General features: G+C 41.0%; 1 protein-coding gene across 1 annotated transcript; it reads right to left on the bottom strand.

The window, feature by feature from the left end:
* Positions 1 to 443: 443 nt before the first annotated feature.
* On the bottom strand, positions 444 to 15,283 carry LOC139954355 (protein FAM185A-like). Its single transcript, XM_071954119.1, has 7 exons — positions 14,380 to 15,283; positions 10,199 to 10,308; positions 9,943 to 10,035; positions 8,266 to 8,446; positions 7,503 to 7,598; positions 7,007 to 7,153; positions 444 to 3,821 (listed from the first exon to the last, which is right to left on the bottom strand). The coding sequence occupies exons 1-7, from the start codon at positions 15,038 to 15,040 to the stop codon at positions 3,715 to 3,717; spliced, it is 1,395 nt and encodes a 464-aa protein (XP_071810220.1). The 5' UTR covers positions 15,041 to 15,283; the 3' UTR covers positions 444 to 3,714.
* Between the last annotated feature and the right edge of the window lie 117 nt (positions 15,284 to 15,400).

Here is a 15,400-nt window from a genome sequence, read left to right as displayed (position 1 = left end):
TAACCATTCCTATATTTATTTTGTCATTCTTTAGCCCAGAAAAATCAATATTCACACAGACAGGAAACCGTGTTAGTGGTTTGCATTCAAAAATTAGTCTGATTGTTATACCTTTATAATGTGTAAAGGTGCAGAGAGTGATTCAGGGGGCGGATTGGGGGCGGATCGGTGGGGGGGGGGGGGGCTAACTAGAAAAGGAATTACTGGATTACAGTCGACTCAGCTTTTTAGATTTCTAAATGAAAAGTAAGTTTAACGTTGTTTTCCTGAGGTGTTTTATCCATAAGAAAGGTATACATTTGGTAATTACCAACAAATAAATAAAAAAAACCGACAAAAACAATAAACGTGGACCAGAAACAGTGTGTTATTTTCTCACTAGTGGAAGTCGTTTATTTTTATCCGTAGATTCAAAAATCATTTTCAGTAAACGTATCTTTTGAAAATGATTTTTCCGTAATAATAAATACAGGTGTAGATATAAAAAAAATTAAAAAAATCTTCAATGAACCCAACTTACAAAAATAATTAATAGATTTTTTCACTTGATGTATACTCTACTTATAAAACAAAAAAATAAAGAAATTATGTTGTCTCACAAGTTTTCCAAAGGTTACTGTAAAAAGTCCCTTTCCCTGTTATTTTCAAAACATTGCCCAATAGTAAGCATTGCGTCTGCCCGCCTAGCCTTGATAATAAAGAACATCCCACCCAAGCCTCACAGATATGGGCCCTGTTTCATAGAGCTGCTAAGCACACAAATTTGCTCAGCATGAAATTTTTGCCTTGATTAAAACAGGATTACCAACCGATATTTCCACATGATTTTCAGGATAAGCAAACAGCTGATTACCAGTCCCAAAAATATTTGCAACAAATGGGAATTTGGTTGTTAATCCTCTTTTTATCAAGGAAGGTGTTTCTTGATCTGCAAATTGTTGTGCTTAGCAGGTTTATAAATTGGGCCTTTGGCTGTAACTGTATATAACAATACATGGAAGACCTAGAGTAGAAGGCTTATGTCTCCCCTTGATAAAGCAGACAAAGCTCTCAAATTATTTGGGTGTTACATTTCATTTGCTCTAATTGATGAAGTAGTTTATCTTTATTAACGGAGGAGTTGGTACTCCACATTCACAAAAATATAAGACCTGGGTCTCCCCTTGGTCTAGGGGCAAAGCCCCCTAAAACCTCCAGTTATAATCACAGGAAATGGTGCTTTACATCAACACAAGTATAGGACCTGGCCCTCCTCTTGGTCTAGATGATAACCCCTCAAAAATCTCTAGTTATATATCAAAGGAGTTGGTACCCCAACCCGTGCCTCCCTTGGTCTACAGGATGAAACCCCGTTAAAATCTCATAATATACAGAGAGGAGTTTCTCCACATCCACCAAAATATAGGACCTGGGCCTCCCTTAGGAGGAAGCCCTCTAAAACCTCATGTTATATATCAGTGGATTTGCAAGTACTCCACGTCCACCAAAATATAGGACCTGGGCCTCCCTTAGGAGGAAGCCCTCTAAAACCTCATGTTATATATCAGTGGATTTGCAAGTACTCCACGTCCACCAAAATATAGGACCTGGGCCTCCCTTAGGAGGAAGCCCTCTAAAACCTCATGTTATATATCAGTGGATTTGCAAGTACTCCACGTCCACCAAAATATAGGACCTGGGCCTCCCTTAGGAGGAAGCCCTCTAAAACCTCATGTTATATATCAGTGGATTTGCAAGTACTCCACGTCCACCAAAATATAGGACCTGGGCCTCCCTTAGGAGGAAGCCCTCTAAAACCTCATGTTATATATCAGTGGATTTGCAAGTACTCCACGTCCACCAAAATATAGGACCTGGGCCACCCTTAGGAGGAAGCCCTCTAAAACCTCATGTTATATATCAGTGGATTTGCAAGTACTCCACGTCCACCAAAATATAGGACCTGGGCCTCCCTTAGGAGGAAGCCCTCTAAAACCTCATGTTATATATCAGTGGATTTGCAAGTACTCCACGTCCACCAAAATATAAGACCTGGGCCACCCTTAGGAGGAAGCCCTCTAAAACCTCATGTTATATATCAGTGGATTTGCAAGTACTCCACGTCCACCAAAATAAAGGACCTGGGCCTCCCTTAGGAGGAAGCCCTCTAAAACCTCATGCTATATATCAGTGGCTTACTCCACTTCCACCAAAATATAGGACCTGGGCCTCCCTTAGGAGGAAGCCCTCTAAAACCTCATGTTATATATCAGTGTATTTGCAAGTACTCCACGTCCACCAAAATAAAGGACCTGGGCCTCCCTTAGGAGGAAGCCCTCTAAAACTTCATGCTATATATCAGTGGCTTACTCCACGTCCACCAAAATATAGGACCTGGGCCTCCCTTAGGAGGAAGCCCTCTAAAACCTCATGCTATATATCAGTGGCTTACTCCACGTCCACCAAAATATAGGACCTGGGCCTCCCTTAGGAGGAAGCCCTCTAAAACCTCATGCTATATATCAGTGGCTTACTCCACGTCCACCAAAATATAGGACCTTGGCCTCCCTTAGGAGGAAGCCCTCTAAAACCTCATGTTATATATCAGAGGATTTGCAAGTACTCCACATCCACACAAATATAGGACATGGGTCTCCCCTTGGTCTACAGGATTAAGTCCTTTAAACCTCCTGGGTCAAATTTCTTAGAGCTGCTTAAGCACTAAGCACACAACTATAATTATGCTTACCAGAATAAAGTAACCAGCCAAACTACCATGTCACAAGTACAATGGGAAACTTTAGACTATCTGCCAATCACCAAGAGAGGGCGCTCTTCACCAGGTAATGTCAACAACTTAGGAACAGGAAAAGCATGAGCGATGGTGACTGACAGCAAATACCTTGTGTTTTGCGTGTTTTTGATTTTGTATTTTAGATTTAGCCAAACTGTATTTTGTTTTTCATAGCACATTGCCAGCATAAACCAAACTGTTCTGGAATAGGACCCACTGGACACGAGTTCCCCAAGGATAACAAGCGGTGTGCATGAGTTTTGGGGAGTGTTTCTTGTTGGGTAATTAGCGAAAATTCCAAAATGCTGACCTACCAAAACTTGAGAAGAACTCTGAAGTTAAGTTGTATGACAATGTATCTCATTTAATCTCAAGAGGCTGAGAGACTCCTAAATATTTTTTGATTATTTTTTGAATTTTTGGCATTTACCATTGTTTGCTATAGGAGTTGTGCACCCTTACCTGGTAGGTCTGCTGCCCTCTAGTGGCAGAGCTTTCAAAAAGTCTCCCATTTGAAACTGGTATTTTGGTAAGCGATGTTTTCTGCTTTAGCAGCTTATGAAATTGGGCCCAGTTATGTACTCACTGCTAGCACGCACTTCACACGCGGCACCTGTGCCACGCTCAACATTTTGGTGGTCAATAGGTTTGCATGTAACACTGCAGCGCATAAAAATGGGCACTTCACTGAATAATGTGCAGTGACATTGATCACCAATGTGGCGCATCCAATATTATTCTGATGATGACGTCAGGTGAATTGGGTCAACAAGGGGAGCTGCAGATACTCAAGATCCACACAAATGGAAGACTTACTGTAGTGTATCAAGCATGTATCTCCCATGGGTCTAGCGGATGAACCTTCATGATGTTACATAACAAGGAATGAATAGACCATACATCACTCGTTGTTTGGACACAACACTCCACAGGCTATTCCTTTACTTCTGCAGTTGAAGCGAGTCGAACCACGATTGGACGGAAAGTGTGATGCTACCTTGAGGTGAACTGGCTGTCAGTGACGAAGCACCCCCTTCATTCAAACGCCCTAAAGGGAAATTAATTGAAGGACTTAAGTGCATTTAATTTAGTTAATAAAATGGGATTCAAACTGCTTCTAGGAACCCGCAAGCTTGGTGGTCTAGAGGTAAGACATCTGCTCTAGCAATGCCTGCCAAGTTTTTTTTTCAACATTACTCAGGAAAATCATGGAGCAATAACTGGGCAAGCACTACATACCAGATCTAGAGAACAAAATAATGAGGTCCATACAAGGCAGGGTTTTGAAACTTAACTTAAAGGCAGTGGACACTATTGGTAATCACTCAAAATAGTTATTAGCATAAAACCTTTCTTGGTGACCAGTAATGGGGAGAGGTTGATGGTATAAAACATTGTGAATAACAGCTCCCTCTGAAGTGACCTAGTTTTCGAGAACAAAGTAGTTTTCCACAAAATTGATTTTGAGACCTCAGATTCAGAATTTGAGTTCTCAAAATCAAGCATCAAAAAGCACACAACTTCGTGTGAAAAGGACGTTTTCGTCGAAGTTCTTTCATTTTTATCTCGCAACTTCAATGATCGATTGAGCTCAAATTTCCACAGGTTTATTATTTCATGCATATGTTGAGATACAGCAAGTGAGACGACTGGTCTTTAACAATTACCAATAGTGTCCACTGTCTTTAACTTAACTTAAATGCATTTATAAAGCGCTTTAACACTGTTTCAAAGCACTGTACAATACTCCTTTTCACATTACTCTGTTCCTTTGGGGCAACCCCTGGGAATAACGGCCAGCCCTTTCACACTAAAGCCCTTTTCACACTACAGGTATTTCCCGGGAAATTCCCGGGAAATGTTAGTCGATCTGTTCACACTACAAAAAAATTCCCGGGAAATAACATTTTCCCGGGAAATAATTTACCCAGTTAAGGGGTAGGGTTAAAGGCGTTAACCCCGGGGAAAAACGTTTTTCCCGGGAAAAGCATCTAGTGAGAACGAAAGCGGGTCTAACTTACCCCACCTTTTGCTTCCACTGTGTTGAGACGTCATTAATCTCGAAAGGTCACAGACGTCAAAAATAGCGCGCCAAATAATTCGCGTGGTAACAATAGCCCTTTTTTGTTTTCTCCTTCTGAAAGTGTTTACGTTTAGGTACGAAAATAAAAGTGAATAACATCTGTAATTTACAAATAAATATATGAATAAAAAAAATTGACCACGTGAATGGAATAGGAATAGAATAAATAGTTGGCGTGAACAAGCTTCCTTCTCGTACACACGCCACGTGTGTATGGTATTTCGTATTTTTACATGTACTTGGCCGTTGGTGGACTTGTGTTGTTCAGAGTCAGATTTGAGTTCATCAATCGACATTGCTGTCTACAACCTGACAGTAAATATTTTAGCTTAATTTGTTGCTCAATTTCTTACGATGGGTAGAAGTGACCGATGGAGTGAAACTAGTTGCATTTTGGGCCGACGATGCAGTCCAAAAACAGCTAGATGGGCATAGGCCTACAAGACACGGGAAAGTTTTCTCAAAATTGGCTGACTGCCTGCGTGGTGCTGGGTATGAACGGACCCCTGCCCATTGCAAAAAAACTGAAAACCTTGGGTAAAAAAGACTTTAGGTCGGTAGGATACTAGTTTTGTTTTTCAAGGCCTAAATATTTTCTATTGCATAAGTGTACTCTTGCAAACATTTCTTTTTAGAAGAAACATACATTTAAAAGTCGTTATGAAGCCATGAAAAAATGCTGGCCAATATAGGGTTAAAGCCTATTCAGTGTTCTTTCTTTGCACAATGGGAAAACAGCACTGTTGATGTTGGAAGGGAAGATTGCTTCTTCTGCTTTCTACTGCTATTGTCAGATTGTGCAAAATCGACCATGCAGTGTTTTTTCTATAAAACCTTTAATTATCTTGGCCCTAACATCATGGACATTATTATGCAATCCTTCGAAAATGCCATTCAGAAAATTTCTAGGCCTTACCCCAGGGTTGATTCCCTTAACCCTGCCCCTGAGCAGGGTGAATTTTTTCCTGGGAAAACATCATTTCCCGGGAAATTCCCGGGAGTATTTTTGTAGTGTGAACAGATCAACCAAAAGTTCCCGGGAATTTCCCGGGAAATAACTATAGTGTGAACAGGCAAAATTTGAGATGAACGCCAACACAAAACCTCTGGGTAAAACACGGACACAAAAGTCCATTCAATTACAGTTCTCAAAAGAAAGAAAAAAATTGTCGCAGAGTAAAAAGCTCCCTTTCGCTTTTTCTAATAGCAACTTGCTCCCACCACCAGTGGCCGCTCTTCATGGTAGACCAGATTGACCTTTGACCAATACTTTAGCAAGTGCCATGAAACCCGTCAATCGCACGACAAATTCCATCCGATTGTTATACCGCATGTCTTTAAAACACTGTCACAGCAATCGTCTTCTCCTGACAAGACGTCAGCGACGTCTTCCCCGAACTGCAAGACTTCTTCTCCGCCGTAATCACACAATATATTGGTATAACAACACGCAAATACACAATTTATGTGCAGCCATTTTGGGTCGCATGTGGCAAGGGTTTTGCAGCCGGCCGCGTGGCATTATGGGAATGGACTTCCGTCCACAAACATTGTAACTTCCGCATGGGCTGACCTGTTTACCACATTTCCTGGGTTTGATCGTAAGTGTGAAACGACCGTGCATATTCCTGGGAAATAGCACTCCCGGGAGTTACCAAATTGGGATAGTGAGAACGGTTGCTGGGGTGGCGGTGGGGTTAAAAACTCCCGGGATTTTCCCGGGAGTTTATTTCCCGGGAAATGGCTCTGTAGTGTGAAAAGGGCTTTAGATGGCTTTACCCCTGATCTACCCCAGCGAATGGGCATTCCCTAGGGATAAGCCACTCCTGCTCTCTGGAGTAAGGGTAAGCGGTAAAACTCCTAGGTATACTTGAAATGTGCAGCAGGAGCCCTGAAGAAAAGGGGCCTAGGTCGGGACAGTGAAAAAGTGCGCCAGGGGAAACAGTGGAGTACATGTTAGTGCGTACAAAATAAACAGGCTGCTGTCTCCAAAAAGCTCAGTTACAAACAACGAGGGCAAAAGGATGTCCCCAATTGCAGGTGGGGTGGGAAAGGAGTCTCAAATATAACTATTTGAAGGAAAAAGGCAACCAATCTCCCCATAACACACCCACAGCGAGTATCTCTACATGTAACCCTTCTAACCTTACCCAGTTTTGTATTCTCTTGTACAACGTCCTTCTCTTCCACTTCCGATGTAAACTTGGAAGCCAATTCTTCAGCCGTGTGAATTCCTTGAGAGGCTTGAAGATGAAGATTTGTCTGTACTTCCAGGGGTGTCTGGATGGCAATATCTCCTGTGGGTGAAGGAAAAAGAAGGGCAGGGCCGGTCAATGGCCAAAATGACGAGGGATGATTTCAGTTCAAGGTTTTGTTTTCACACACAGTTCATAATGAGCGCTGCAAATGCAATTTAAGTCGCAGAAATATAATAGTGGCTTCTCACAGCTGGACAAGTTTTGAGATGTGCCCCCTTTTATAATATCAAAAGTTGATAAAAATTGGACAGTGCATTAAGATTTTTATATTTGCTTCCCTTTGGTTGTGTACAAATCGTGCCTGCAGGAAGTCCAGGCTCTGTGGCTCTTTTGTAAACATGTGATGTCACAGGTCACATCGTCAATTTATCACTAAAAACTTCAGTACCTTGTTTACACGTGATGTTTACATCGGTGTGTTTGACGATATAAGCGCTGAGATTTCCCTGATCAATGTCTGCTTTCAGAGATCCGTCCAGACTCACTGCAATTTAAAAATAATACAAAGAACACTCACAGGCTTTAATAGATATTAAATTTGCATGGATAAAGCATTTGAGGATAAAGCATATTAATTTTTGTTTTATCTATAAAATACACCTACGTGTGTAAGCACTGTATACTCAGTACTTTCCCGAGTTCTGTAAAAATAAAAGAAATTAATATGCTTGATTGCCAGTGCAAACTTATCATCTATTAACTCGTGGCAGAACATACTGCTAAAACTTGGGCTCCGAACTGCCTCTACATGTAGCTATCGGGCAATCCCGATGGTCTAGTTGGTATGACACTGCTCTAGAATTGCAAGGGTCTTGGGTTTGTATTCCACCCAAGTGATATGCCTATGATATTTTTCCACAGAGCTCTGGAAAGTACTGAGTATACAGTGCTAACACACATCGGTGTATAATAAGGTTACCAAAAAAACTACCATGTCACATGTACCTGTGCTAATGAAACCGTTAAGCAATGTATTTCTGCTCAAGCAAATTTATGAAACTTGGTGTGGGAGAATACTGATCACCATGCCGTACCCTGTTTACAATAACAATATGTTATACTGATTTTTAAAACACCAAAACAGGATCAGACTATTTTGCCTTTCGACCTCACTTTAATTTTGATGGAAATTAAACAAGATGGCTGCTCACCAATTCCAACGTTTCCTTGACCACAAGAAACCTGGACGTCCCCATGTAGATTCCCGAGTTGGATGTCCCCTTTTCTTGATTTGAAGGCAGCCTGTCTGGCATAGATGTCTTTGACTACAACAACCCCAGAGTCAGCAGAAACAGAGATGTCCTGGCCCTGCAGTCTGTCAGTTGTAACAGTCTGTGTGGATTGCAAAATTAGTTGATGTGTTGTGATTCAATGTTAGACCAGGGTACAATTTGGCAAAATATAGAAAATCTCAATCACACAGGGTTCTAAAACACCTGGATCTCAAACACTTGGGTCTCAAATACAGGGTTCTTAAATACTGGGTTCTTAAAACAGGGTTCTCAGCCACTGTTCTCAAAACAGGGTTCTCAAACACAGGGTTCTTAAACACAGGGTTCTTAAACACTAGTTTCTCAAATACAAGGTGCTCAAACACTAGGTTCCCAAACACTGGGTACCCAAACACTGGGTTCTCAAACACAGGGTTCTTAAACACTATGTTCTCAAATACTAGGTTCTCAAACACTAGGTTCCCAAACACTGGGTTCCAAAACACTGGGTTCTTAAACACAGGGTTCTTAAACTCTGGGTTCTCAAACACTTGGTTCCCAAACACTGGGTACCCAAACACTGGGTTCTCAAACACAGGGTTCTTAAACACTAGGTTCTCAAATACTAGGTTCTCAAACACTAGGTTCCCAAACACTGGGTTCCAAAACACTGGGTTCTCAAACACAGGATTCTTAAACTCTGGGTTCTCAAACTCTGGGTTCTCCAACACAGGGTTCTCAAACTCTAGGTTCTCAAACTCAGGATTCTTAAACACTAGGTCCTCAAACTGTGGGTTCTCAAACACAGAGTTCTCAAATCTCAAACACAGGGTTCTCAAACACAGGGTTTTCAGGGTTCTCAAACAATGAGTTCTCAAACACTGGGTTCTCAAACACTGGGTTCTCAAACACAGGGTTCTCAAACAGTGGGTTCTCAGGGTTCTCAAACAATGGGTTCTCAGGGTTCTCAAACAATGAGTTCTCAAACACTGGGTTCTCAAACACAGGGTTCTCAAACACTGGGTTCTCAGGGTTCTCAAACAATGAGTTCTCAAACACTGGGTTCTCAAACACTGGGTTCTCAAACACAGGGTTCTCAAACAGTGGGTTCTCAAACACTTGGTTCTCAAACACTTGGTTCTCAAACAATGAGTTCTCAAACATTGGGTTCTCAAACACAGGGTTCTCAAACAGTGGGTTCTCAAACACTGGGTTCTCAAACAGTGGGTTCTCAAACACTGGGTTCTCAAACACTTGGTTCTCAAACACTTGGTACTCAAACACTTGGTTCTCAAACACTTGGTTCTCAAACACTGGGTTCTCAAACACTGGGTTCTCAAACACAGGGTTCTCAAACTCTGGGTTCTCCAACACAGGGTTCTCATACGCTAGGTTCTCAAACACAGGGTTTTCAAACAATGAGTTCTCAAACACTGGGTTCTCAAACACAGGGTTCTCAAACAATGAGTTCTCAAACACAGGGTTCTCAAACACTGGGTTCCCAGACACTTTTCTTACTCACATAGTGGGTTTAAGATAGCTCTAGTCCAGAACTGAGTTTACCAGAAATAACTAAAGAAAAATTACAGTTGGATTCTGATTTTCATTAAAACTTACTCCTTGGTTTCCTGTTGCTATGGTGATATTACCCTGTAATACTTTCACACAGTTGATGTCGCCGGATGCACTCTTCAAGGTCACTTTATCCGACTGGGGAAAAAAAATCACTATATTACTAATTCTACTTTTCAGATAAAGAACACGCTGACTTTTTTTAACCAAGAAACTGGGCAATAATTAAAAACAGTTCCAAAGTGAGTCAGTGTGTGAGTAACAAAATGGCAGAAGTCCGAATATACTAGATTTACCACACCTTTAGTTTGTTGGTGACAATGTTTCCTGTTTCAGTTTGCAGCTTGCATATTTGATTTTCAAGTTGATTGACAGCTATAGCTCCGCCCCCTGATGATTCAGCATCAACATCTGCAAGTGGAAATTTTACAAAACATTAAATCTAACGAATGACAATGCACAGGGTGAAATGCTTTCATGTGGTAGGCCTGCAAGGGGCTGTGATTTTCTTTTTTTTGGTGAGCACTATGGGTTTATTCGTGGGCAGCTAGGGGCACTGGCAAATGGGGGGGGGGGTGAATGCCCCCCATAAGGACCCTCACCCCCCGCGCATATAGGCTATGTCATTGTAACCAGGCTGCTAGTGTACATCACATATTACAAAAGAGCCAGAGAGCCTTCTATTCCAGCAATTTTTTTTACACAGCTCCATTGAAGAAAAACGTCTTACATTTTCGTTGAGATTGTGCAAACAGTACATGTACATCATTTGTTTGAATTTTTAATGTGAAGAAAGGGGCTCAAAAGCTCAAAAGCGTTGCCAGCAGCAGAGTGTGGGTTCGAATCCCGGTCATGACACTTGTGACCTTGAGCAAGGTACTTATTTTCACCATGCACCTGTGCACAGAAATGTACAAGGTCAATCTTTTTATACACAACTTACAAGGTAACACATGAAATAATGAATGGTCTACATGGTCTACTTATCATGCTTATTGGTGTGGATGTGGTTCATAATAGAGGATTATTTTTTAAAGGAACACGTTGCCTGGGATCGGACGAGTTGGTCAAAACAAAAGCGTTTGTAACCGTTTTTTATAAAATGCATATGGTTGGAAAGGTGTTTTAAAAGTAGAATACAATGATCCACACAAGTTTGCCTCGAAATTGCGTAGTTTTCCTTCTACTGTGCGAACTAACATGGTCGGCCATTTATGGGAGTCAAAATTTTGACCCCCATCAATGGCCGACGTGTTAGTCGACGAGGTAAAAGGAAAACCACGCAATTTCGAGGCATGTTTGTGTGGATCATTGTATTCTACTTTTACATCTTTCTACCCATATGCATTTTATAAAAAACGGTTACAAACGCTTTCAAAGACCAACTCGACCGATCCAAGGCAACGTGTTCCTTTAAACATTCAAATATTTTCATAACTATAGTACACAATGTACAGTACATCATACACTTAGTTAAGAAAGTTTCTCAAGTTGGTTGTCATGTAACATTACATTGAGTTCATAAGTCATACTCATCTAGGCACTCTTGGAAGCCACGGCTTTGGCTCCGTCGGCACTTATTTAATAATCAAGCATGCAGAATGAGCCTAAGCCAGAGCCCAAGTGCAAAGCTGAAGCCGTGATTTGGGCCAACATTGATTAGATGGAAATTATTAGTAAAATTTACATCCCAATTAGAACTAGAAATTGAGAGTTTGTGTACAAACTCAGGGTGTTCGGGTGAATGGTCAAATGAGGTCACGTTGTGTACAACATTTGTAGAACATTACAAGAGGTTTCATGTAGTGAAAGAATCTTGTACGTAGCGTTTGTGGTTCTCAAGATATGAATTTTTCAATTATTTACCGTTTATTTAACTTAATGACGTCATCGATGATGTCATCATTCCAAAAAAAGTTTTGGTTTCGTCTGCACACTAAGGTTTATGTTCATGGTAAGTTTCAAGTTCATACAAGCGTTAGTTTTGTTCAACAAGTTCATAGTAGTTTAACATTTTGTTCAAAATCGCACGAAGAAAGATGAGGCGAATCCCAGCGTAGTGGAATTTGAATTACGCGCGCCTTCAACGGAGTCTGCATGTGTATACACAACCCGTAATGCCCACAGCCACGCAGTGCTGTTTTGTCGTAGAGCATGGATACAATGTAGGCCTACATGAACTACACGCACACACACCCACACACCCACAATACAATAGTAGCATTCACATACATGAATGGCGATACTATCTGGTTTCTACGCGTAATGAATGGAGGTCAACACAAACGCGCGCTTTTACGACCAGAAGGCAAAATTCAACTGGCATTATGTTTGTGCAAAAGTTTGAGCAGGATAACTGATCTTCAAACTGATATTCAAATTTTGCGAATATGATATATAGTTCTTGAGATATGAACTTTTGAAATTTTGAACTTCCTGTTTCAACCGGAAGTAAAAGTCACATGAGGTCACGTTGTGCACGACTTTTGTAGCTAATTACAAGACCTTTTATATGCACCAAATATCTTGTGTGTGGCATTTGTAGTTCTCAAGATATGAACTCTCCAATTTTTAGCGTTTTTTTGAACGTAATGACGTCATCAATGACGTCATCATTCCAAAAATGTTGCTGTTTCGTCTACTCATTAAGATCAATATGGTAAGTTTCAGGTTCATACAAGCTTTAGTTTTTGCGAAAATCGCGCGAGAACGTTCGAGGAGAAGAACACGCAGAAAAAAAAAAAAAAAAAAAAAAAAAAAAAAACAGAACAATAACAATAGTTGTTCGGCTGGTGGCCGAACACCTAAAAAAAAAAAAAACAGAACAATAACAATAGTTGTTCGGCTGGTGGCCGAACACCTAAAAAAAAAAAAACAGAACAATAACACTAGAAATTGAGAGTTTGTGTACAAACTCAGGGTGTTCGGGTGAATGGTCAAATGAGGTCACGTTGTGTACAACATTTGTAGAACATTACAAGAGGTTTCATGTAGTGAAAGAATCTTGTACGTAGCCTTTGTGGTTCTCAAGATATGAATTTTTCAATTATTTACCGTTTATTTAACGTAATGACGTCATCGATGATGTCATCATTCCAAAAAAGTTGCGGGTTCATCTACTCATGAAGGTTCATGTTTATGATAAGTTTCAAGTTCATAGTAGTTTAACATTTTGTTCAAAATCGCACGAAGAAAGATGAGGCGAATACCAGCGTAGTGGAATTTGAATTACGCGCGCCTTCAACGGAGTCTGCATGTGTATACACAACCCGTAATGCCCACAGCCACGCAGTGCTGTTTTGTCGTAGAGCATGGATACAATGTAGGCCTACATGAACTACACGCACACACACCCACACACCCACAATACAATAGTAGCATTCACATACATGAATGGCGATACTATCTGGTTTCTACGCGTAATGAATGGAGGTCAACACAAACGCGCGCTTTTACGACCAGAAGGCAAAATTCAACTGGCATTATGTTTGTGCAAAAGTTTGAGCAGGATAACTGATCTTCAAACTGATATTCAAATTTTGCGAATATGATATATAGTTCTTGAGATATGAACTTTTGAAATTTTGAACTTCCGGTTTCAACCGGAAGTAATAGTCACATGAGGTCACGTTGTGCACGACTTTTGTAGCTAATTACAAGACCTTTTATATGCACCAAATATCTTGTGTGTGGCATTTGTAGTTCTCAAGATATGAACTCTCCAATTTTTAGCGTTTTTTTGAACGTAATGACGTCATCAATGACGTCATCATTCCAAAAATGTTGCTGTTTCGTCTACTCATTAAGATCAATATATATGGTAAGTTTCAGGTTCATACAAGCTTTAGTTTTTGCGAAAATCGCGCGAGAACGTTCGAGGAGAAGAACACGCAGAAAAAAAAAAAAAAAAAACAGAACAATAACAATAGTTGTTCGGCTTGTGGCCGAACACCTAATAACTGGCCCAACTGCAAAAATGTACACACTTTAGCCCTTCCAAAACATGAGTCCACTGCCCAAGAAGTGTGGACTGAACCAACTTGGACTGACCCAACTTGTTTGTTTTGCAATCGATGACGGTCTGTTTTACAGGATCACATTGATAACTCTGAGGTTTTTGACGCTATCATATATATCTACTCCTAGAACTATGACTATGAGGTTCGTTCCGCTAGCGTCTCCAAGATAGCGGAACGAACCTCTAGTTCTAGGTAGAAGTACATGATAGCCAAACAAATCTCATGAGTCCGTTCGATATAAGTACTAGTGTACAACAATTTATGTACAGTAGTAGAAAAGTTCAGTAGACACTATCTAGTCTACTCTTCTTAGGAGTACACACCGATTTCTCCCACCCCTACCTAGAACTACAGGTATCAGGTTCGTTCCGCTATCGCCTCTGTAGCGGAACGAATCTCAGTTCTACTACTAGAAGTACACATCAATGAGTCTCCCGCAACTTGCCGACTCTCAGACCCTCACCATAGGACATTGGGACTTCAATAAGCCACAGTAGCTCCGCATCCTCCAAAGATGTCATCTCTTCCTCAACCACATCTCCTGATACATCAATCGTAGCGTCCTGGTGTAGAACATCGCCTCTTACAAATCGCTGCCACAAGCCGACCTCGTCTTCTTGAAGATAGTCCTTCAACCCGCTCTTCGTTTCAGCCGCTCGGCTTTTCAGCATGAGGTGGATGAATGCTCTATCAGCAGCAGGGTATTCATGTGGATTGATGGGTGTGACTCGAACTGACAAGGAGGTCCGAATGATGAGGTTGCCAAACAATTCAACGGAAAAGGCCCACGAGCGTAATTTTATAATGTTTAGATCGTTTGGTGGTTGGACAGAGTTTGTGTCTGGTTTCTGACTGAGAATCTGAGAAGTGCTTGAAGATGAACTCTGCCATCTTCTAAGACTTTGTAGTGGTGGTACACTTGCTTCTCTTTTGGAACTGCTCTTCAACAAGGTAATAACACTGCTGGTTGATGTTGCATAACAGCCACGACGAAGATTATTATTAAAAACATTCACAAAAGTCTTTTGGTAATTTCGGTGTAAAAAGTCTCGCAAGAACACATTTTCGCAGCTTTTTCTGATGAAATGTGGTCTGCAACACAGCTTGACAAAATGTGACATCATGAAATCCTCTTAGAGTCTGAAAAGGTGAAACCATTCGAAAAATACCGCGGACAGCCAAAGCAAAGGTTTCTTCTTGTGTCAGCCAGCGCAGCAGACAGCATAGACCTTTTCGCAAATACTGGGGCGCGCGCGTAAAGCTTGGAATTAGGTGCATTGTGGTCTAGCTGATTACAAATTTGATTCATATATATCCCACAATGCACCTCATTCAACAGTCTGCGCTTGCGCATTGGTATTTGCGATAAGGTCTATACTAGTTGCAATACCGCCCTCTAGTGATGACATAATATGGTGTCTGCTGGGAATCACATGATTAACAGGAACTCGATACCATGATCTTTTATGGAACAAAATTTGGTA

Source organism: Asterias amurensis, chromosome 2 (genome assembly GCF_032118995.1).
Source record: "Asterias amurensis chromosome 2, ASM3211899v1".
NCBI classification, from domain to species: Eukaryota; Metazoa; Echinodermata; class Asteroidea; order Forcipulatida; family Asteriidae; genus Asterias; species Asterias amurensis.
Note: the sequence above shows the minus strand (reverse complement) of the source record. Positions and strands in the feature narration are given on the sequence as shown.